At 46.0% G+C, this 22,762-nt stretch overlaps 1 protein-coding gene across 2 annotated transcripts in view; it reads left to right on the forward strand.

Moving 5' to 3' along the window:
- SKIC8 (SKI8 subunit of superkiller complex) overlaps positions 1-8,303 on the forward strand; it is a 42,752-nt gene extending 34,449 nt beyond the window's left edge. Inside the window, exon 11 of one of the 2 annotated variants that reach the window (XM_078686137.1) lies at positions 6,184-8,303. In XM_078686137.1, the coding sequence (XP_078542263.1) occupies positions 6,184-6,273 (90 nt within the window). In that variant the 3' untranslated portion in view covers positions 6,274-8,303. The remainder of the gene's footprint in view (positions 1-6,183) is intronic. The other variant, XM_078686141.1, reaches the window with a different exon arrangement.
- The last annotated feature ends 14,459 nt before the right edge of the window (positions 8,304-22,762 follow it).

A 22,762-nucleotide genomic window follows, 5' to 3' on the forward strand; every position in this document is an offset into this window, starting at 1 on the left:
TTGTCTCACCCCTTGTTTCTCCTGGTGCACATAGGGATGCCTGGATTTAAGTCCTGCTGGGCCTGCTGCCGTAATATGTTGGTGGCGGACCCCCACAATGTTTGCCTCTACTGCCTGGAGACTGATCACGACCCCCGGGCCTGCCGGGACTGTCGAGCCAAGGCCCCGAAGGCATTGTGGGAGCGGCGCCGGAAGTTGCTGGAGGTCGGCACTCGTCACACCGCCGCTCCGGGTCTAGGGGCCGTTCCTGGGACCGCTCGCGGGACCGAAGTCGTTGCTCCTCAGGCACCAAGTCTTTGCCCTCTGATTCCGGTAAGCGACGCCCTAAAAAGAAGTCGAAGAAGCGTGTTCGCTCTCCGACGTCCCCCGGCTGCTCCTCGGATGCGGACAAGGGGGGACAGGCATTCTGCCCCTGCGGCTCCTCTGGAACGTGGGAGTCCCGCGGCCAACCCGCCCTACCCGGGTCCATCGGTGACTCCCAAACAGGTGCAAGAGTTTCCTGCTGCCGTGGACCGCCTTTTTAGGCCTCGGGCTCCCTCTGGCGCGCCTTTGGGCCCTGCCGTCCTGTGTCCAGATCCTGTTGACCCATTGGCGGATCCAGCTTCGGTGCCACAGGATTCTACGCCGTTGGCTCCGGCCCCGTAGCCACGAGGTCCAGCGCTGCCGGATCCGGCCCCAGCGCCGCCTTCGGCGCTGCAGGGGGTGCTGTTCATTCTACCCTTGCCCCGGTTCCAGGACTATTTTGTTCCTACCTGGGACCCGCATTGAGAAGCGATGCCGGTCCGGCCCCAGCCGGCGCCGTTCTTTGCGCCATTTCTGACGCTGTTTGTCCCTGCTCCGGTTCTGCAGCCGCGACTGGCGGACTGTTGAGGGGTCCGAGGACCCTCTTGCCCGGCAGTGTGACTCCGAGCAGGATTGGGTGGATGACCTGGAGGATGCAGGCAACCTTGATGTCTCTTCTGACCCGGGGTTTGCCTCTCCCCCGCCTACAATGAAGGAAGGTGCTTCCAACACGATGGTGTTCGGTCGGGCTGCTGCTGCTGAGGCCCTTAACCTCAACCTCCCCACAGTGGCCCTCAAAACTAACCTCCTCACCAAGGTGCTCCAGACGGCGTCTACTTCGTCGGAGACGTTGCTTCCCTTCAATGATGCCCTTAACGAAGTCCTCTTGGGCACTTGGTCGCGGCCGACCACGGGGGCCCCTGTGGATAAGAATGTCACCAGATGCTACCACCCGGAGCTTGGTGACCCTGCCTTTCTGACCACTCATCCCACGCCTGAGAGTCTGGCCATCCAGGCCTCGACGTCGCAGAGTGCCTTTCCCACGGCCCCGCCGGATAAGAACTCTAAGAAACTGGAACAGTTTGGTAAGCGGTTGTTCTCTTCGGCCAGTTGGGGCTGCGGGTCGGTGAATACCGCTTGCTTATTGGGCAGCTACTCCCATGCAAAATGGGATACTGTCGCTCAGGTGTTGCCTCAGTGTCCTGAGGAGGTCCAGGCTGTTCTTTCTCAGGTGATTGCTGAAGGTAAGGATGCGGCTAAGTTTGCCATTCGATGTGGTTTGAACACCGCCGTTGGGCAGGGCGATTTCTACAACTGTGGCGTTGCGACGCCACGCCTGGTTGCGTTCGACTGCGTTCTCACCCGATGTCCAGAGCTCGCTCATGCCCTTTGATGGCACCCGCCTGTTTGGCGATAAGGCCGACAGTGCACTGGAGCGCTTTAAGGACTCACGTGCCACGACCAAGTCCTTGTGTCTTTCTGCAAAGAACCCGGCCACTCCTGGTTTTCGTTCCTTTCGTGGCCAGGGCAGAGGCACCCAGGCACGTTCCTTCAACAAGCCTGTGCAGAACCAGCCTCAGGGCGGCCGTGGTCGCGGCTTCCGCAGGGGCGGGTCTTGGAATCAGCGTGTGGGTCAGTCCACCTCCACCCCCGCTGCTCCTACCTCCAAACCTTCCAAGTCCGAGCTTCGTGGAACACCCCACGCCGGTGGGTTGCAGGATCCGCCACCACCTCCCCCACTGGCGCGATATCACATCGGACAAGTGGGTGCTGCAGATAATCCGCAAGGGTTACTCCCCTCCCTTTCAGTCCTCCCCTTCAGCCATGCCACCTCGGTGCCATCGCATGTCGGGGGATCATTTGGTCCTTCTCCAACAGGAAGTCACAGCCCTCTTGACCAAGGGGGCCATCGAGTGCGTTCCCGGGCAGAAAGTAGGGAGTGGTTGTTATTCCCACTACTTTCTGGTCCCCAAGAAGGACAAGGGGGGGCCTGTGCCCCTTCTTGGAACTCTGGGACATCAATTGCTTCCTCTGGAAGGAGAAATTAAAAATGCTGACTCTGGCTCAGGTCCTGGCTGCCCTCGACGCTGGAGACTGGATGGTAGCTTTGGACTTGCAGGACGCTTATTTTCACATCCCAGTCCTGCCACCCACCGGCGTTATCTGCGGTTCACGGTAAGCAAGGAGCATTTTCAGTTTGCCGTGCTCCCCTTCAGCCATACTAGCGCCCCTAGGGTGTTCACGAAAGTGATGGCGGTGGCCGCAGCTCGCCTGCGCAGGTCAGGGGTGTCAGTCTTCCCCTACCTCGAAGACTTGTTGTTGAAGGTGGGCTCGCCCCAAACAGTCATCAGCCACCTTCAGACTACTGCCGACCTCCTGCATCTGCTGGGGTTCTTCATCAACGTGCCGAAGTCTCACCTGAGTCCCTCTCAGAAGCTCACCTTCATCAGAGCGGTTCTGGATTCTACGCTGTTCAGGGTTTATCCTGCCGAGCAGCGAGTCCGGGATATTCAGGCTATGATTCCGATCTTTCGGCCTCTATCCCGGTTTTCAATCAGGTTGACCGTCAGGCTTCTGGGCCTGATGGCCTCCTGCATCCTGCTGGTGACACATGCCAGTTGGCATATGCGGGCTCTGCAGTGGGACCTGAAGTTCCAGTGGTCGCAGCATCAAGGCAACCGGTCCAACAATGTCCAGATCTCGGAGGGTACTGCTCCACAATTGCAGTGGTGGCTCGCGAATCGAGATTGGGTCAGTGGCAGATCCTTCTCCCTTCCCCAACCGGAGCACACAGTGGTGATGGATGCGTCCCTCCTGGGATGGGGAGGCCACTTGGGAGAGGCAGAGATCAGAGGCCTCTGGTCTCCGGAATAGTCCTGACTCCATATCAACCTTTTGGAGCTGCGGGCGATCCGAATTGCACTGAAGGCATTCCTTCCCTCTGTCCGTAAAGTGTGGTGCAGGTGTTCACGGACAACACCACAGCCGAGTGGTATTGCAAAAAACAGGGCGGGATGGGGTCCTGGACCCTATGTCAGGAGGCTCTGCGCCTCTGGACATGGCTGGAACATAAAGGCATTACCTTGGTAGTTCAACACCTGGCAGGTTCTCTGAACACCAGGGCGGACAAACTCAGCCGCCGGTGCTTGATGGATCACGAATGGCGTCTGAACTCTGACGTGGCGCAAGGTCTCTTTCAGCAGTGGGGAAAGCCTTGGATAGTTCTATTCGCCACCGAAGAGAACGCACAATGGCATCAGATCTGCTCGTTGGAATATCCAAGGAGGAACTCGCTTGGCGATGCTTTTCGTCGCGAGTGGAGTTGCGGTCTGTTGTATGCCTTTACGCCTATACCACTTCTGCCAAGAGTGCTGAAGAAGATCGGCGCGACCGGGCCCAAGTCATTCTTGTGGCTCCGGATTGGACACGAAGATACTGGTATCCCGAGCTACTCAGCATGGCGGTCGATCCGTCTGCCGGAGATTGAGCGGTGACAGTTGACAGATTTCTACCTTCCTTCCGAAGTCTGTGATGTTATCTTGGCAGCCAGGCGTCCCTCCACTAAAACAGTATACACCTGCAGTTGGAACAAATTTGTGGCATGGTGCACAGCAAAGGCTGTGGATCCCCTTTCTGCCCCTCTTTCTGAGGTCCTTCTGTTCCTTCTATCTTTGGCCCAGCAGGGCTCTGCTCTGGGCACTACAAAGGTTATCTTTCGGCCATCTCCGCCTTTCTACGGCTTCCAGATCAGCCTTCTCTTTTTAAGTCCCCTGCTGTTAACCGTTTCCTCAAAGGCATTACGCATAAGTTTCCACCCGTGCCTTTCGTAATCCCTCAGTGGGACTTGAATCTTGTCTTGACCTTTCTTTTGTGCGCTCCCTTTGAGCCCCTTCATAACTGTCCCTTACGTCTTCTCACTCTAAAGATGGCTTTCCTGGTAGCTATCACCTCTGCCAGAAGGGTGAGTGAGCTCCAGGCTCTCTTCTAAACCTCCTTTCCTCTCTGTTCACCCAGACAAGGTGGTTTTGAGGACCCGTCCTTCTTTCTTGCCAAAGGTTGTCACGCCCTTCCACATCGGGCAGACCATCACTTTGCCCACCTTCTTTCCTCCTCCGCATCCCTCTAGGGAGGAGGTGAGGCTCCACCGCATGGACCCAAAACGGGCACTCGCTTTCTATCTGCAGCGTACAATACAGACCAGCTCTTTGTTGAATACGTGGGCGCCAAAAAAGGTTGGGCCGTGCACAAGCGGACCATCTCCCGGTGGGTCGTTCTGTGCATCAAAGCATGTTACTCCTTGGCTAAGAAGGAGCCACCTCTAGGACTGCGTACCCATTCCACCAGGGCAACGGCAGCCACTACTGCCTTGGGACGCGGCGTTCCCTTGCAGAACCTTTGTCAGGCAGCTACGTGGGCCTTGCTGCACACGTTTACCAAGCACTACTGCCTTGACAGTCGGGTCCAGAGAGACTGCTTCTTTGTCCGTTCTGTGCTCCATGACTTTCTGGTGTAATCTTGTTCGCAGACCCACCACCGGGTTGGTATTGCTGGGGTATCTATTCTAAGGTATGGAATCTATCACTACCGTGTCTCTTTCGGATGCACAAGGTACTACTTGTGTAATGATATATCTGTAAGAGTCATTAGTTAGTGATAGATTCCTTACCGCCCCACCCATCCTCCCAGTTCTGCGAACTGATTAGTAGGGTTAAGGTCATCCCTTTCAAGGCCCAAGTTTTATGCACCAATGGTCAGTATCTTGCATAGCTCTCCGTTCCTGGCGCGGAAAGGCGTATACAGAACTGACGTCCGCGCGCATGGGTGGCGCCTAAGTAGTCTCTGTGACGTCATCTCGGCGCTTACTACGCCAGTGACGGACGTGGAGCCGCAGGACGCCACCTACTGACGCACAGGGGTACTGCTAAGCAAAACTTTCCGGATCCAGTCTGACGCCTGGGGATATTCTAAGGTAAGGAATCTATCACTAACTTGTCTCTTTCAGATAGACATGGTAAAAAAAAATCCAAGAACCCTCCCAGACATGTGCCTAACTTTGAAACCCGAAACCCAGATCAATACTGAAATCTATGAATATGCCCAGAATCCTAACTGGGACATTTCCCTAGGCAGATAGTCTACAGAGTAGAAGCCACAGCAGTCCTACTCCCTTACCTAGACGAAGCAAAGAGGCTTTACCCAGGAGCAGAAAAACTTCTTAAACAAAACGCAATGGATCCAAAAGTCGGCACTTGGGTTTTTATGCATCTTAAATTCTGAGACTTCATTACCATCGACTAATGTCTCTTACAGATATATCGTTACACAAGTGGTAACTTGTGCGTTTAGGGGTTAAATGCCCCTCCTATATAGTAAGCCATGACTGGATATATTGTGCCCAGGTCTGTTTCTACATCCAATTTTTGTTTTTGTGTGGTGGTTTCTTATAAATTGCCAGGGTTATAGGTTTGCTGATTTCCCTGTGGTAGTGACACAGGATTGGTAATACTATGCTGGCCGTCTGCCCTGGTAGTCCTTTGAGAAAGATAGATGGTATTAAAATCTAGTCTTTCTTTCTCTGTCCTGTGTGAGTCAAATATACTTTTCAAAGAGCTTGTTCTTTGTAGTGTGATAATATGATAATGATGAAAAATTGTGCATGCATGAATGCTGCAAACCTAATTTTGTTTTGGAGCTTAATAAATGGTGTAACTTTCACTACAAGGTCTACATTTAATTAACCATAAATGGGTAAAAGGCTGAGTTTGCTGGTTGGGATTCCAAAAGTGCCCGTCGGCTATTTTTTCAGCTTTCCCAACGCTTCCAGTCTGATCCAAGTCCAGGGGTGCTTCCAGAGTGTGCAGTTGCAAGGAGGCATTCATTCTTTTTCTTTTTTTATTCTAGGTTTGGGGCGCGCAGTACAACGGCAATGGTTCAAAAATAGTGTCTGTCGGAGATGACCAAGAAATCCACGTCTATGACTGCCCAATCTAAGACTGCCCTGTTCAGACTTGTCACCGCATCCACATGGACACAACTTATTTTTTTATATAAAAGTTCTTGTCATTCAGTGCTTGGTGCCATAAGGACACAAGTGTTTTTGTTCCGTAATAAACCAAAACGACTGGCAAGAATACCTGTGTGGTGTCCCTACTATGTCCCAAGTAGGTCAAAGAGATCTGCTTTGCTGTCAGTGAGGTTCATTTGCTTCTACTGTAGTAGCCAAGATTTGTATAATCTTCAGTCTTACGACAACGTGAGACTCTGGTTGGATATTGTACTGAGGCAATGTACTACAAATTGAGGAATTGGTCTGCTGTGTTCTGGAACAAGCTTCGAAGATCTTTAACTGAGGACTCGGCTTGCTGTTTACAGTGGAGTTTCTGAGATCAGAATGACCTGCTATCTGCCTGTTACTTTTGTGCAACTTCGGAGACAAAAACTACTGCCACAGACTTCAGTCACATCCAAACTAAGAAATAACTCTGGTCTTAGTAGCGCTTGGCTCTCTGGCCACACTGTTCAATATCTTTGTCACCCATAGAATTGCCCTGTTTTCCAGTGCCTTACTCTTTAAGACTACAGTAGGATAAAGGATAGAAGCTACATCTTACATTTTCACTTTTTATGCCATCTTTAGAAGAATTCACTAAAGTTTATGAGAATTAAATCAGCAAGTTACTCGGAATACAACACTATACTATCTATGATTCCTATTTTATAATTAGAATGAGACCACACCCCATGCCCAGGACGAATGCTGATCTCCCTGTATAATTGTTATTGTGGTTTCATTTGCATTATGCCATAGGAGTACACTTTGACGTGCATCCCTTCAGACAGCCACACATATTCGTCACACTCATTTTATTAAGGTAAAATATTTTATGCCTTAAACCTCAAATTTTCAACATGAAGGCCCTTTGAGTTGTTTTAAGTGACACATGCTAAACATACTCTTAGACATAGTGCCCAAGAGAGTAACTGGGTAGCCAAATATTGAACCTCTACAAGGACACTATATCGTGCAGCCTTATTTTTGTATTTTATTAATTCTATGTGTTTTCTTCTTCCCAAATCAAGATTTACTTTTCAAAGTTTGTTACCTGGTAAGTGTGATATCTCTTCTTTTTCCCAGCCTTCTGCGATACGTCCTGACAGTCGTTGTTTAGATCAGACCAGCCTAATTTTTGAGTCTCAGAGTTCACCACATTATGTTCATCCTTGTCCCTCAAAAAAACCCTTCTGGCCAATGGGGAGATGCAACTTGTCCCTCTGTCTATCTGGTCCTGTATTACACACTGTGCCCCTGGGGTAAAACAGGTATGTCCACCAGGTTTTTGCACCCTTGAGCCACTGAGTATTACAGAAGGGGCTGCAGACGCTTGTGCGGCCACTTCTGCAACTCCGAAAGAGCTGGTGCACATGTAGCACCAGTGCTATCTTGAGAGAGTGTTGCCTCATTTTAATGGAGCATGGTTCCATGCAAATGAGGGAATCACTTTGCCTCTATGCTCGTGTCCTCACTTGTATGCAGAGGTAAACGGGCCCTTAGAAGGTGCACTAACAGTGCACCAAAAAGGTGGCAAATTGTTAGTGCACTGCCTGAGGGCAGCCCTCTCCAGGGAGCAATGGGGTCTTGTCGACCTCCAGACATCTCGCTACAGGCAGGTGCAGTCACTCGCTACACCCGCCTGCAGGGGGATCTCTGTCCCCTCTTAATTGTAGGCAGGTTGCTGCCTAACCAGAGAAGGACAGACTGGCTGCTTCAGCCTGCTGGTCCTCTTGGGGACTGCGCATTACTTGTAATAGGGCACACTGTACCCGTCTGCGCCCGGCACATATATTTAAAGATGTACCATGGTTGCAAACAGAAAGTGCCCATGTTGCATAGAACAGGCCCGGATGTCCCATTTTTCATCTTGGTGTTTGTATGGTGCCAAATGTAAATCTTTAATATACATTTTGTATGAATTTATTATTGTATATCATTCATCTGAAGAAAGTAAAGAATTATTACTTCAGTTTGGTTAAGTCATTTATCTGCTAGCTTTCCTGAAATAATTTTATGTCTGCAGGCTGAAATCCGATGAGATTTGTAAGAAACTTTCAGAATATTTTGTTCGGCTAAGGAAGTGTCTTATCCCACACCCCCTATAAATTACATTAAGGAATATCTGCCTCCCAGTCTTGTATTAATGTTACACAGAATTTAAACTTAAGCTCATAGACCCACACCGTTAGTTAATGAGCTGGTGGCCCATTGAGGACACCAATTAAACAAGACTAACATGTTGCTACCCCTGAAAAGATCACATTTATTTAGGATTAACTTCAGGGAATGTGTGTTTACACTGCTTAGAAGTCCTTGGTAGGTATGCATGCCAGGAACATGATACATGTGTTTTTGTTTTAGTGTCTCAACACTATTTTATTAGAAAAAATAAGAAATCCTTGTTAAAATTCGTCTTGGTTGATGAAGCAACATGTAGAATACGTCCAAAAGATACTAATAGCTTAACAAAAGAGGAGTTGAAAAGGAGTATGAAGACATTGATTTTCTGCCCCACCTCATGTCATTGGTAAGCAAGCAATTCTAGAATTCAGGCTCAACCGTAGAAGTTTACAGGGTCTGATCAAGATGCACCAGAGCCTTCTCCTGACCATGACATTACGTGTATTCAACAAGAACCCAACCACCTACTTCCCTCACTCCTTCCAGGTTGCTGACTGGGCCACTGGATCTCCAGTGATCAGACCACCACAAGCTTCACTGTGCAGCCATCGTTGGTACAGGTGCATACTTTAGTGCACCCATGTGACTACTACTCCACTAGTCTGTGTGCAACCAGCTCTAGGGCGCAAGACCCTTGTTGCACGTCTTGACAAAATCACAAGCTTCTGTCTATAGCTACTCCATGGTCAGGATAACACGTTGGTGCACCTTTGTGCAGACCCTTAGCCCCCCCCCCCCCCCGGGTGTAGGCTCACACTGTGGCGTATATATGTAATCAAAACCCCAAGAGCCCTTGTAGCCCACAATCTCGGCATGGCAGGTTCACTTTCCTTTACACCCGTGGGACCAGATCCCCATGTACCTGACACTACCTCTTGCATTCTTTGTCGCCCTCTAGTGCATGTGTTGCCCTCTACAAATGTATGTTCGTTCATCTGGCCAGACTGCCACAAACTTTTGTCTGCAGACATCTCCCCAGGATGTAGTCTTAAACACTGTTGGCGGTCTATGACTAAGCGTCTGTGCATTGCCACCACAGGGCGCAGGCTCATCCCATGTTATACTATGTTAAGTTATATAATGTGATCTTACGCCAGAGACTTTCTAAAGCACACCGTGCATTTGTCTGGCTAGACCCGCCCCAAACATTCTTAGCGGGCACCTTAAAAGTACATGCTCCAGCTTGAACATGTGTGAATGTCTGCAAGCCTCTTAGCTAAGTCATTTTCAGTTTGGAGGCTCCTGCAAGCTTTGGTGTGTATCAACATCCAAGGTATAGGATCTGCTTCTGGGGCACTGGTAATGCCCCGAAAAAAGAATTCTGTAAAGGGACTTGTAGAGCGCATATATATGTACACATAATTTAACTGTTGATTGGCAAAATGTATTTTGATAAGGACATTTGAACTACTGGTCATTTTGTGTCATTTTGAACGGTTCTTTATGTATTAGAAATAATATTGTTTTTCTTACTCAAATAAGTTGAAGGTTTGAAACTTTAGGAGCAGGTCTTACCGTCAAGTGCTTTGAGATGCATTTGTATCACAATAAATGAAATAAAAAATATATATATATTTATATTGTTGGGGGACCCCTAACAAATAAATGACTCGGTGAGGCACCTGATAAGATTATTAAGAGTCAAGTGTGCATGTAGTTAGTCAATCACTGGGATATCCGGAGTGGACTCCTAATCAGCAGCTGAGTTGCGTTTAATTGTTAGAACGTCTTTAATAAGGCAAAACGAGTATTGGCAGTAGGTCTGTCTAAGGAATCTTTTCATCCATCCACTGGCTCATTCTTGCATTCACTCATGACACAATCACAATAAAACACACATCAACAACATGGAAGATAAATTAAAAGAATACAAGTTGGGGTATAAAAACATGCTGCTGTCTACTAGGGTGGACCTATACTTGTAATGAACTAAATATAGCTCTGGGTGTTTGTCTTGCAGAGGTATTCTACTTAGTCTATCATTATTTTAAAGTTCTAGCATGACTGCACGTCTAAAACCAACATGTCGGCAATCTTTGTTTGATAAACAATGATACGCTATGGACAGCTGCTTTCCATAATGCAAGCCTGGTTTTGAGAAAGTGACCACGTGGGATGTGGCACACTACAGCTGAAATGAGATGAGTTGCAGCAAGTGACCCTTTAGTCCTGCTTAAAGAGCTAATAGTATCCTCTTGAGGAAAATTAGAATAATATGAGGATAAATAAAAAAATGAAATGGGAACTATAAGAGGAGAGAATGGAAATCTAAAACACTGGCCAAGCAGCCCTGACACAGAAGCACACACGTTTTCAGGTGGATGGGCACGTGATCAGAAACTGCTGTTATTCAAAGGGCAAAAGAGCTACTGACTGATGTGGACCGAACCATTTCCTTAGGCAGTACACTGTCCTGGATGGAAGCAGAGTGTAAATGACACTTGGACAGATCAGTAGCCCAAGAAGGCTGACACAGAGGCCCTCTGTATGTTTGTATCTAGACAATGTTTTATTTAATGATTCCTTTTAAATTACACAATCCTGGCAGACCCCTAAGCCTTCCATAGAGATTCTAGTAAGATTTCTTACAGTAGAAATCCTGTAGGGTAACAAACACCAAAATCATTCCCTATAAAAGTACTCTGTGAGATTTTGTGTAACAAAATAACTATCAGTAGGCTTTAATAAGGAGTAATAACAATCTACCCTTAATTGCCTACTGACTTTAACTTAAGCTTTTAGCATTCAATATGTCAGTCCTACTACCTTTATCATAACTTTTCATTATAAGCAACAAGGCCTATAACCTCTATCATCGGCTTGTCACCGTAATCAAGTCAGACCTGCAGTGTTGGTCATAAGCTTTCCCACAAGGCATCCATCCGATATATATCATAGTAAAATACAAATATGCACAAAATTACAGTTAACAAAATATAAAATCCCTGCTGATACAGCCTAATAAGGATAACTATAGCGCAAATCTTTTATTCCCAAGGTTTGCTCGGATGGGTCACCAAAACCCTTGCCTGCTAAGCTAAACTGCGAGATTCAGTGTTACAAAATAATATACCTGGGCAAGATTAAAATTACGCCAGTGTAATTTATGTAATTTTGCATTCCGCTTGTTACGTGAAATTCAAGCAATTACGCCGTTAGGCCATGTCGTGTAACTATGCCGCCACTTGTGGCAGCATTGTGCAGGAGTACAGAAATAACTTGAATGTGAGTGGCTATATTTTGCGGCACTTGTGTTTTCCACGCTATTGTGAAGCACCAAATGCGCCACTGTGTGGAAATATTAATGTGATTATGCATTTCACCCTAAAATATAGTGCTCAATGACAGATTTGCATTTTGTGTAATCTTCCATAGTTGTGTGAAAGCAAATTATGCGAATTTTGCACACCCCTACAAAATACCCACCTGCAGGCTTTAGCACATAGTAATAACGATCTACTCTTAAAAGCCTATTGCATTTAACACCTGCTTTTAACAAGAAGTACATTAGGCATACTTTATTTTTCCTAATAAACTATCGGGCCAATAACCTTGAGGATTGGCATGTCATCATAACGAACTCAAATCTACTGTGTTGGGCATACGCTTTCCAAAAAGGCAACCATCAGGTGTACAGTCATAACTTTAGAATGATTTACAAAATTACAGTTGTCAAAACAATATAAAATCCTGCCAAGAGATATTATGAAGGACTGCCATTGTGCAAATCGTCCATCCCCATGGTGTGATCAGGTGGGGCACCTTATCTGTTCCGGTAATCCATGAGATTCATTGTAACAGAATACCTGCCTACATGCTTTTAGCTCAGTATCATAACAAGCCATCTCTAAAAACCTATTGCATGTGATATATCTCCGAATCTCAGAAATCTTTATTTCGGCTGCTTTAGCCATACAAGATACATACATAAAAACACAGAGCCATGTCGTTTTACACATACAAGTCTAAAAACAGTTAAAAACGTATCCATTAGTTACAGAAGTCATGATAATCGTCCTCAACAAGAAATACGTACATAAATGCATTAATAACACAGAGCTTCATGGGAGTTAACATCTAAGGTCTGGACATATACCATAATCGGAGGGAGAATCATACACCGTCATCATATAAAAGCAACTATAGCGTTATAAACCAACATAGGTTTAACGGCTCAAAGTAATTGACCAATCTTCCTGCGAGCAATATACACAGAATAAAGGAATCTACTAATGCTGAATACAATAGATTGGGAAGTGTTTGTTTTAATAATTCTATATGCCATGATACAAGATCTTATTCCTAGAAGCTTGCACAAGGGTTTGATCCACCTTTTTCTTGCTTTAGTATATGCTTGACAAAAGAACAGTATGTGGACCTCATCCTCCTTGTGAAAACCTGAGCACATGATACACTTCCCCTGTGTAGCGTTGGGCCCTTCCGATTTTCTCTTGGACAAACGTTCCAGGTTAGATTTTATCATGAGATTCCCATACCTGAACTTTAAAAATAAGGACTTCGCAAGGGGAGGCTCTATCTCATCTAAAAATACCTCAAAAAAGGGTTCATCTTTGAAGCCTAGAAAATTATAAGTTAGAGACCCAGTTCTATTTCCATTTACTAACTGATTAGTTATGAAGGACCAGAAGGCTCGTTTCACCATAGATTTCGCATAGTGCGGTTGCATTTCCGGACTCTCCCATAACTGTGGCAGGCCCAAGATTGAGAACCATTTTTTAATGTGTTTGAGCCAGAAAATAGAATTAAGATAATCTAAACCCAATATTTCCTGAAGACCTTTCCTGTAATCAATCAGTTCTGGAGTAGACCATATTCTTATCCAGAACAATAATGGTCTAATGATTGTATGATTGTCAGTTCTTTTGAGGTTCAAATCCAATTGAAGAGGTGTCAGAGGTGTACTAGTAGGAACCCTCACAATGGATCTCATAAATTTGTTATCCAGACCATGGAAGCTATCCTTTGCCCAAGGCCCCCATATCTCAGCCCCATAGAGGGCGGCAGATTGAATTTTAAATTTAAAAAGCTCAAGCACAGGAGTCACACATTTGCTGGTACTGACATTGAGTTTGCTAATAATTGGCTTAACCTTTTTGGCATAAGACACCTTACTTTTCTCGATTTGGGCCTTCCATGTAAGGTTTGAGTCTAGCACCACCCCCAAATAGGAAAAGTTATCAACTGTTTCTAGCACTTGGCCGTCCAGACTAAGGGTCCCCCTATCCGGCCTACAGGGATTCAATGCCATACACTTAGTTTTATTAACATTTATCTCCAATCCTTTCTTCACACAGTACATACTAAAGGAGTTCAAGAGTGCCTGGAGACCTTTCTTAGTTTGGGATATCAAGATGGTATCCTCCGCGAAAAGTAACGCAGGCACCCTTTCCCCATTAAGTTGTGGTGAGTCGTTTGTACAACCGTTCAAATGATCAGGAATATCATTGACAAATAATGAAAATAGGGTAGGGGCCAAAACGCATCCTTGGCGGACGCCACGCTCTATAGGGATGTTGCGCGTCAATTCCCCATTAGGACCCCACCTAATGTTGGCATGATTCCTTGCGTGCAGCTCGACTATTTGAGCCAGGAGGCACCCTGGCAACCCAACCTCACTAAGGGACCTCCAGAGCAAGTTACGTGGAACGAGGTCAAATGCCGCTCTCAAGTCTACGAAGGCGACATACAAGTGCCCCTTCCTAATGAGTACATATTTCCAATATATACAACAAAATCTAAAAACCTGGTCTATGGTGCTGACCTTGCCCCTGAACCCGGCTTGAAGTTTGGTGAGTATTGCTTTTTCCTCTAGCCAGTCATTTATCCGAAATAGTAAGTGCTTGGCGTAGAGTTTTTGCAAGATGTCCATCAAACTAATTGGTCTGTAGTTCGATGGAACAAACCTGCTACCCTTTTTAAATATTAGAACAACCTCTGCAGCACGCCAACTATCTGGAAACTGACAATTACTAGATAGTGCATTAAACAAGTGATTTATATATGGAGCCCAAACTTCAATCTCATGCTTGTACAGGTCGCCGGGTATCTTATCAGGACCAGGAGCTTTGCTACTTTTCAGTTCTGCGATTGCCCTTTTGGTTTCACCAATTGAGACATCAAGGCACTCAATCGGGGATGGCGACCATGGCGTCTCATCAAAACCACTGTCGTATTGTTTGTAAAGGGCTGTGAAGTGCGTCACCCAAGTCAGTTCGTCTAAAAAGACGTCCTTCACAGCTCTACCTGTATGGCACCCATTAGCGACCAGCCGCCAAAACCCAACATTGTCCTTGGATTTGGCGGCAGCCAGCATGTCCGCCCAGTTTGACTCCTCCCATTTCTTTTTTTAGATCCTTTGGATATGCTTATATGTCTCCCTGACATCGTCTTTCGTTTTGTTTTTGATTGCAAACAAAAGCTCCCTCTTGGCCGACCTACATGACTGGTCATACCATAATTTACCATGACACCCAATCCTTACGTTTTGCTGCTTTTTTTTTGGCATTTTTGTCAAACATGTTTTTAACTCCTGAAAAATTGTCTTGTGTAATGCAATGAATTGATCATAGTAATTAGGTGAAGAAGAGTATCCAACTATGGGCCCAAAAGTTGTATCAAATAGTGAATATACAATTGCGAGAGCATTACCATGTGCAAGAACATGCGACCATTTCAATGCACGTCTGTTATTACTGGCATGTACTGAGGTACTGGGTTTTTAAGAACCGGTACAGAACCTACAGAACCGGTAACCCAGCGGTGCCAGGGGATCAACACCCAGAGACCTCGGGTTCTCCTGAGTCAGACCTACAGAAACTTCAGAGTCTTCCAGGTGAAGTCAAAGATTAGTTTATTGGCTGCAACCAAGGTGACAGGGTCCTAGAAGTACAAATGCCAGTATATTCAGGAGACTGCACACTTTCACGAAGTTAGGCTTCTCTTCTTATACATAATATTCAGCCTTGGGCAAAACATTCCTTGGATTCGTGGTATTTCATTTATGGTTACTGATTACAAAAGAAAAGCAGAGTCATGATGACATGTACATATTTCACGTCGTGCTGCCCATAACAAATCATCCGGCAAGGCCCAACATTTCATCAGATATCGCTGGACCCCTAATAAAAATGGTCACCTCACCATCATAAAGTAAGTGAGGAAAAGGAGTGGAGAAAGATGTGAGCGAGATATGGCAGGTGTGCGCGCTGAAATGGTTTTATGGCTGGTTGAGCCTAGATGCTATCTTGCTCGGCCACTGGGAGGGAACTGACCTAACGAGTTCGGCCTGGGGCAATGGTTCTAACTTGTACTGGGGTCAGAGAGAAGTCGATTAAGGAGTATGTGTCCTTGTGGAATCAAATTCAACTGGATTAAGGCCTATGTAAAGGGCAACATGCAGCTAAGGGTTTAGAAGGTAAATGACGATTTCGAGGTGAAATCGTCACTCGAATACGCCGAAAATACATGTACTTGATGTACTCGTCATTCTCGGTCTTTTGATACCAAATTCGTCCTGTTTCGACGAAGTTTTTATTCTCGAGTCCAGTACTATTATATGAATCCAGATTTTTCAGAACCACAGACCCTCCTTTTGCCCTTACATAGGCAATTAATCTATCCTCATGTTAATCTGAGTCCAGATCTATATTCCTAAAGTCATTGAGATGTTGCTGCAACATCATTCTAGTGCTGAGCTCATGTCTTGACACAGGCTTCCTTACACATGATGTAACACAGAGGCCACATATTGCAGGAGCACACTGTATGCATAGACAGAACAGGAAAAGAATGGCTAAGACCATCCCAATGACCATCAGAATTTTCCATCCTCAGGCAGATATCAGTCCCCAGAAACATCCCATTAATGACCAATCTCCTTTATCCACATGGATAGATTCGGAGATTTTATGTAGTTTGGAGAAGGCCCCGTATACTGTTGGAGCATTATCTGGAATAAAAATGCAACAACTGGACTGGATCAATTTGCATACTCCACCTCGGTCCGCAAGTATTACATCCAAAGCGACCCGGTTCTGAAGGGTCATCAGTCGATCCGACTGGAGCTCAGCAGTCAGGTTACTAAGGGCACCAGCAGTTTTAATCACGGTGGATTCAACTACCCTTGTCAATTGCCTTATGTTTCTGCTGTTAGCCATGGCTCCCCAGAACGGCAGAACACCCATTGCAAAGTCGACAAATTCTTGACCTGCAGTGTCTTCTTTACTCAAAACACCTCTAACTACCCTTGTCCGATGGTAATCTGCCGCTGCTGTGTAGGTGGGAGGTAACAGGAATGAAACAAAACATGAGCCCGAGAAGTCAGGGGGCAACCATGTATAGGCTCTATCATGGCAGATGAAATAAGTACCCTTAGCGGCTAAAAAGGCAGGGGAAGTCTGGGATCCAAAAACGTACGTTTCTGTGCAGACACTCTTCCTTAGCTGAGCTCTGGGATTCCTACCAATACCTTGCAGACACAGGTGACCTTGATGGGGTACGATCCAGATAGGGGACGATCTCTTGGCTTGCTGTTTCTCACTTAATGTAGTGCCATATCCGGTCACATTCCAACCTGCATATGCAAGTATCTCATCATCCGGGGTATCTTCGTAAGAAGTTACTTCCTTGATCATGTCAACTATACCCTTGACTAGGGCGCTAGTCTTGAGGTTGTCTTTTACAGAACGTAGGGGTTGGATTTCTCGTGCATATATGAACATTGTCCTATATGCCCATACTGACCCATTGTGACTAAATGGCAGGACCAAATAGGGGATACCGCTATCCGTGGTGTGGGGCATGAGACCACACACCCAACAGTTGGTTGTGTTCATTACAAGTTGGTGTTGGTGTAATAACTGAACGAAGGAGTTATTAATGAACTCTAATCTCCTATTTGATTTGTGGTCAGGCAAAGGGTGGAAAAATGAGAGGAAACAGTAGGAGGAGGTATGGGTGATGTAGTGGGCGCAAATGTCACATGAAAAGAGAATAAAACATAGCTTATCAAAAAGACCATTACGCTAAATAGCATAAGAATACACATTATTATAAAAATTCTCTTCCTTATTGTTTTCAAAAGTCTCTGCTTAAAGTTCATTTGTTTGGCAGGTCTCTCCACATCAGGAAACTCCATCCTCTCTAAAGTGCTGCCCGCGGCGGTAGGTTGTTTCTGCTAAAGGATGCTTCCGTCAGTCTAGGGTAGCTCCCTTGGACCAACTGGAACCAGCGACCTATCGTCGTCAGCTGCACCCAAAAGTCTTTAATCAACCGCGACCCTAGCAGCGGAAACCGGATGGCGGTTCGAAAAAAACAAAAATAAGCAAGTTACCTAGATGGGAGAATCTGCACTTTCAAAAATAGGATTTTGGGGGAAAAAACACACATTTTTATTAGTCCACAACTTTTTCTCTCGGATCATAAAATAAATCACTTTTACTTCAGTCTGTTTTTCTTGGTCGCAAATGGTAGTGTCTTTTCCCGGGTACTGTCTGGTCCAGAAATAGTAGCTCAGGTTCCACAGAGTTCAATTGTTCTGGTGGTGGCGCAGTTTCTGAAAAAATGTTCCCACTTTCGCAATCAGGATTGGCTTCTTTCACACGTTCATCAGTTGTGCGCTCTGTGTCAGTGCCTCCTTTTCGGACCCATTGGTCATGTGGCAGAGGGAAGGGTATTTTCTTACAATGGATCCCGTGGACCCAATTGGCCTTCCCCTCCACCCTAACAGTCGACCTTGTAGACAGGAGGACGAGGTGAGGCCCGGTCCATCTGGGCTGGTCGTTTCTTATTCTTTGGAAATTGCGGACAAGCACCCAGGAACCGGGGTCAATGGAGTGACCCGGTGTCTCAGAGACCGGAGGCAAGGTGTTGTGGACCTGTTGATATAAAACACGCAATTTAGCCGTCAATTCATACAAATAGTCAAGCAAAATGCGGTGTTGCAGCTCGCTAAACTTCGTGGGCCTAGGCACTCCCCATATGTTGGCTGGCCGACCAAATATTATTTCATAGGGGCTGAGTTTCATTCGCGAATGCACAGTCATTCTGGTGGATAGGAGTGCTAAGGGTAGAGCGTCAGGCCATTTAAGACCTGTGCTCGCTTGGATTTTGGCCAATTTAAGTTTAAGCGTGCCATTGTAACATTCCACTAATCCAGCTGATTGGGGGTGATTTGCAGCGTGGAACTTCTGCCTAATGCCTAGCCCTTCACACACTCTTTTCATCACACAACCCACAAATTCACTTCCGTTGTCCGACCAGACCATTCTAGGCATTCCGAACCTGGGGAAGAACTCTTTCACAAGGGCTTTCGCTGTGGACAAGGCAGTATTGTCCCTTAGGGGATAGGCTTCTACCCATCTTGAGAAGGCACAAACAACCACGAGCACATATTTTAAGTTGTTGCACCTCTCCATGTGTATGAAATCCAGCTGCAAAACCTCGAACGGATACGTAGGAGGTGCAAAATGACCAGCTGGAGTTGGGGTTCCCTTACCGGGATTGTGCTTCAGACATACCATGCAATTCTTGACAACATTCTCTGCACACTTGGGAATCCCTGAATTCTTCCACACTGGGGCCAACAACTCGCAAATCCCTTTCGCGCTGATATGGGCCATCCCATGAGCCATTGTAACCACTGCAGGCACATATGCATCGGGTAACAACCATCTCTGTTGCTTTGTCGATTCAATCCAACAACCATTTGCATCCATTCTCCCTGTACTTTCTCTCCACATGCTTAACTCTTTCTCCGTGGCCTCAGCTTGGATGGACTTCACACTTTCTATCGTGTCTTCACATATTCCAACATCACCAGTCCATCTTTCTGGGCTCACAACATACATTCGGCTCATCATATTCTTTGCAGTTTCCTTAGCAGTTTCATCAGCAAATGCATTTCCACGACCAACATCATCAGTCACTTTCTTGTGTGCACTACATTTCACGATCGCTACTTTCAGGGGCAACGTCAGTGATTCAAGAAGCTCATTCACCAACTGACCATGCTGAATCTTAGCTCCATGCGAAGTCAGGAACCCACGTTCTCTCCACAATCGTCCAAAACTGTGAGCCACTCCAAAAGCATACTGACTGTCGGTATAGACAGTCACTTTCATTCCTTTGGATAACACACATGCTCTCGTCAGTGCCACGAGTTCAGCGGCTTGAGCTGAACCATGTGGTATTCGCGCAGTTTCAACGATTGTGTGCAAAGTTGTGACAGCATATGCTGTAGTCACGTTACCATTTGGGAGTTTAAAGCATGAACCATCCACCCATAATGTACCATCACATTCAGCAAGAGGAGTGTCGAATAAATCAACTCTCCCTTTCGTCTCTTCCTCTGTTCTGAGGAAACAATCGTGCTGTTCTGAAGCATCCGATTCCTCTGTAATTGGTAACAATGTGGCTATGTTCAAGGTACTGCACCTTTTTATGTGCACATGGCTCGCTAGTAGCGTCAATTCATAACTGGACAGTCGAGCACTAGTTAAGTGCTGTGTCTTGGTCCTATTTAACAACGTGTCTACTGCATGCGGGACCATCACGATTAGTGTATTATTCATTACTAGTCCTGCAGACTGTCGAATAGAAACAGCTGCTGCTGCTGTGGCCCTTAAACAACTTGGCAATGCTCGTGCTACCGGATCCAAAGTTGACGAGAAATAGGCGCATGGCCGCTGTCTATCTCCGTATAACTGAGTCAGTACAGACAATGCACAGCCCTCCTTCTCGTGGACATATAATGTGAAAGGCTTACTGTAGTTGGGGTTACCTAACACAGGGGCCGAACATAATGCTGTGCGTAATTCGAAAAAACTTTTCTGACATTCTTCCGACCAAGGAATGGGATTGGGTGTATTTGTACACGTTAGTGCCAATAAGGGTTTGGCTAATAACGAAAAATTTGGAATCCACTGTCTACAGTACGATGTAATGCCCAAGAAAGCGCGTACTTCTCTCTGCGTTCTTGGCACATTCAATTTAGCTATTGCCTGAATTCTTTCTGGGGTCAGTTTCCTTCCCTCCTTCGATAAGAGATGACCTAAGTAGGTCACTTCTTGTCGGCAATATTGAAGCTTGGAAAGTGACACCTTGTGATGCAGATCACATAGATGACGCAGTAATGTCAACGTGGCCATTTTACAGATTTTCTCAGTATCCGCAGCGATGAGCAAATCGTCCACGTACTGTACGAGAGTGGAACCTTTGGGCAAAACCATTGTGTCAAGCTGACTTTTCAGAGCTTGACTGTATATTGAGGGGCTTTCACAGTAGCCTTGAGGGGCGCGTTTAAAGCGGAAGCTGCGACCACCTAAACTGAAGGAAAAAATATCCCTGCTTTCCTCAGCAATCGGGATACTGAAGAAAGCATTCTTCAGGTCAATCACCGAAAACCAGGATGCAGAGGCTGGAATCATAGTCAATAATGTTGTAATGTTGGGGACAACTGGGAATTGTGGCACCACTATCTTATTTACTTCCCTAAGATCAATCACAAATCTATACACAGATGGCTGAGAAGGGTCAGTTCGTTTTAAAACAGGCAGAACAGGACTATTGCAAACATTGCCTCGTGTTTCTTCAATTACGTCTTTTTCGATCAACTCGTAAACAATCGCTAGCAAAGCTTTTTCGCCCTCATTGGATATTCTGTATTGGGGAATTCGTGGCATTTTGACATTCGGCTTCAATGTTACAACATATGGTGGAATTTCTAAAAGACCTACATCATTCGGACCAGTAGCCCAAAGAATATCTGGTAGAAGTGCCAATTCTGCTGGAAGTGCATTTCTCGACAAATACATGGGAGAAACCACTTTCTTACCTAAAGTCAGTTGTACTCCTGAGGGAGAACAGTACAAGGTCGCATACAATCTTTTTAGCAAATCTAATCCTAGCAAATTTTCACCACAACCTGTTGTCAAAATAAGGGGTGCTTCGAATTCACAAGGACCAACAGAAAGAGATAAAGGGTCAGAAATCGGATTTCTAACCGGGGCGCCAGAAAAACCTACGGAAACGTTCATTTCGCCAGACAAAGGTGCGCCAGGGAGTTTGGAGTGCATAATAGAACTCTTTGTAGCACCAGTATCCAACAGAAAAGGTTCTGACACACCCGATGTAATCACCTCAACGTAAGGTCCACTCTGATCTACTGGAACTGAAACAACTCCCTCTCCTTGTCTAATGCTGTCCTAGCAATCATTATTCTCCCACTGCTCATTTTCTGTGTAATACTCATCAACGTAGTATTGAGCTGTCCTGTCAGATACGTTATTTTGCTGGTCAAACCTGTTCATAGAGTTTTGTGGTGGAAGGGGACGTGCGTCCTGAGGGGCGTTTCCACGTCCTCTACCTCTAGGCGCTTGCTGACTACCACGACCTCTTACGCCAGAAATTCCATTTGCACTTTGTGGTAGGGCAGGACAGTCATATTTGTAATGACCCTCTTGTTTGCAGTATAAACACTGGTTGGGACCTACGCGGTTTTGATTGTAATCGAATCTCTGCAAGTTTCTCTGAGGCTGCTGAAAAGTGTTCTGGTAGTGATTCGGACCATTATTCTTTTTATTACCACCACCACGTGGCGGATAGGCTTGCTGTAGCAAAACTTTCGTTTTGAGTTCTCTAGTTTTCTTCTCTACTTTATCTTTCTCATCCTTGTCTCTATTCTCGTAGTACTGTGCGGTAGCTAATATCTGGGCTGAAGATGAGACTGCCCAAGAACTTTCCGAATCTTTTAATTTCCTACACAAGTCTGGAAGCAGATTGTGCACAAATTTATCGACAAACAATCTCTGACCACCTTCTGTGGTCATATCTTGACCGCTGTGGTCAATGAATGTTTCTTCAAATCTGGTGAAGAAATCTGACACAGTTTCTTCTTTCTTTTGCTTGCATGCAGATAACTTATCCCAATTTACGCGTATTGCAGGCATTATCGTTTTCATGTGATCTACTATTCTACCAGGTAGTTCCGCTATCAGAGGCTCAGGCTTGGCACCACCAACTTGTCGTGCATCTGCAGCAGTAATATTAGCCCACGTGTCACCTAATTCCTGGTCATGATCTACATGACGAATTTTTCCCCATAAAGGCTGTGGAACAACGTTCCCAAATAACATATCGATATCGGCCAAATTCATTATACATGACCCAGCAGTTTGCGACAATTCTTTATAGTACCCTGCAGGATTTTTACGCGGATCTGGTAGTGTT

This window comes from Lissotriton helveticus, chromosome 1_1 (assembly GCF_964261635.1).
Source record: "Lissotriton helveticus chromosome 1_1, aLisHel1.1, whole genome shotgun sequence".
Taxonomy (NCBI): domain Eukaryota; kingdom Metazoa; phylum Chordata; class Amphibia; order Caudata; family Salamandridae; genus Lissotriton; species Lissotriton helveticus.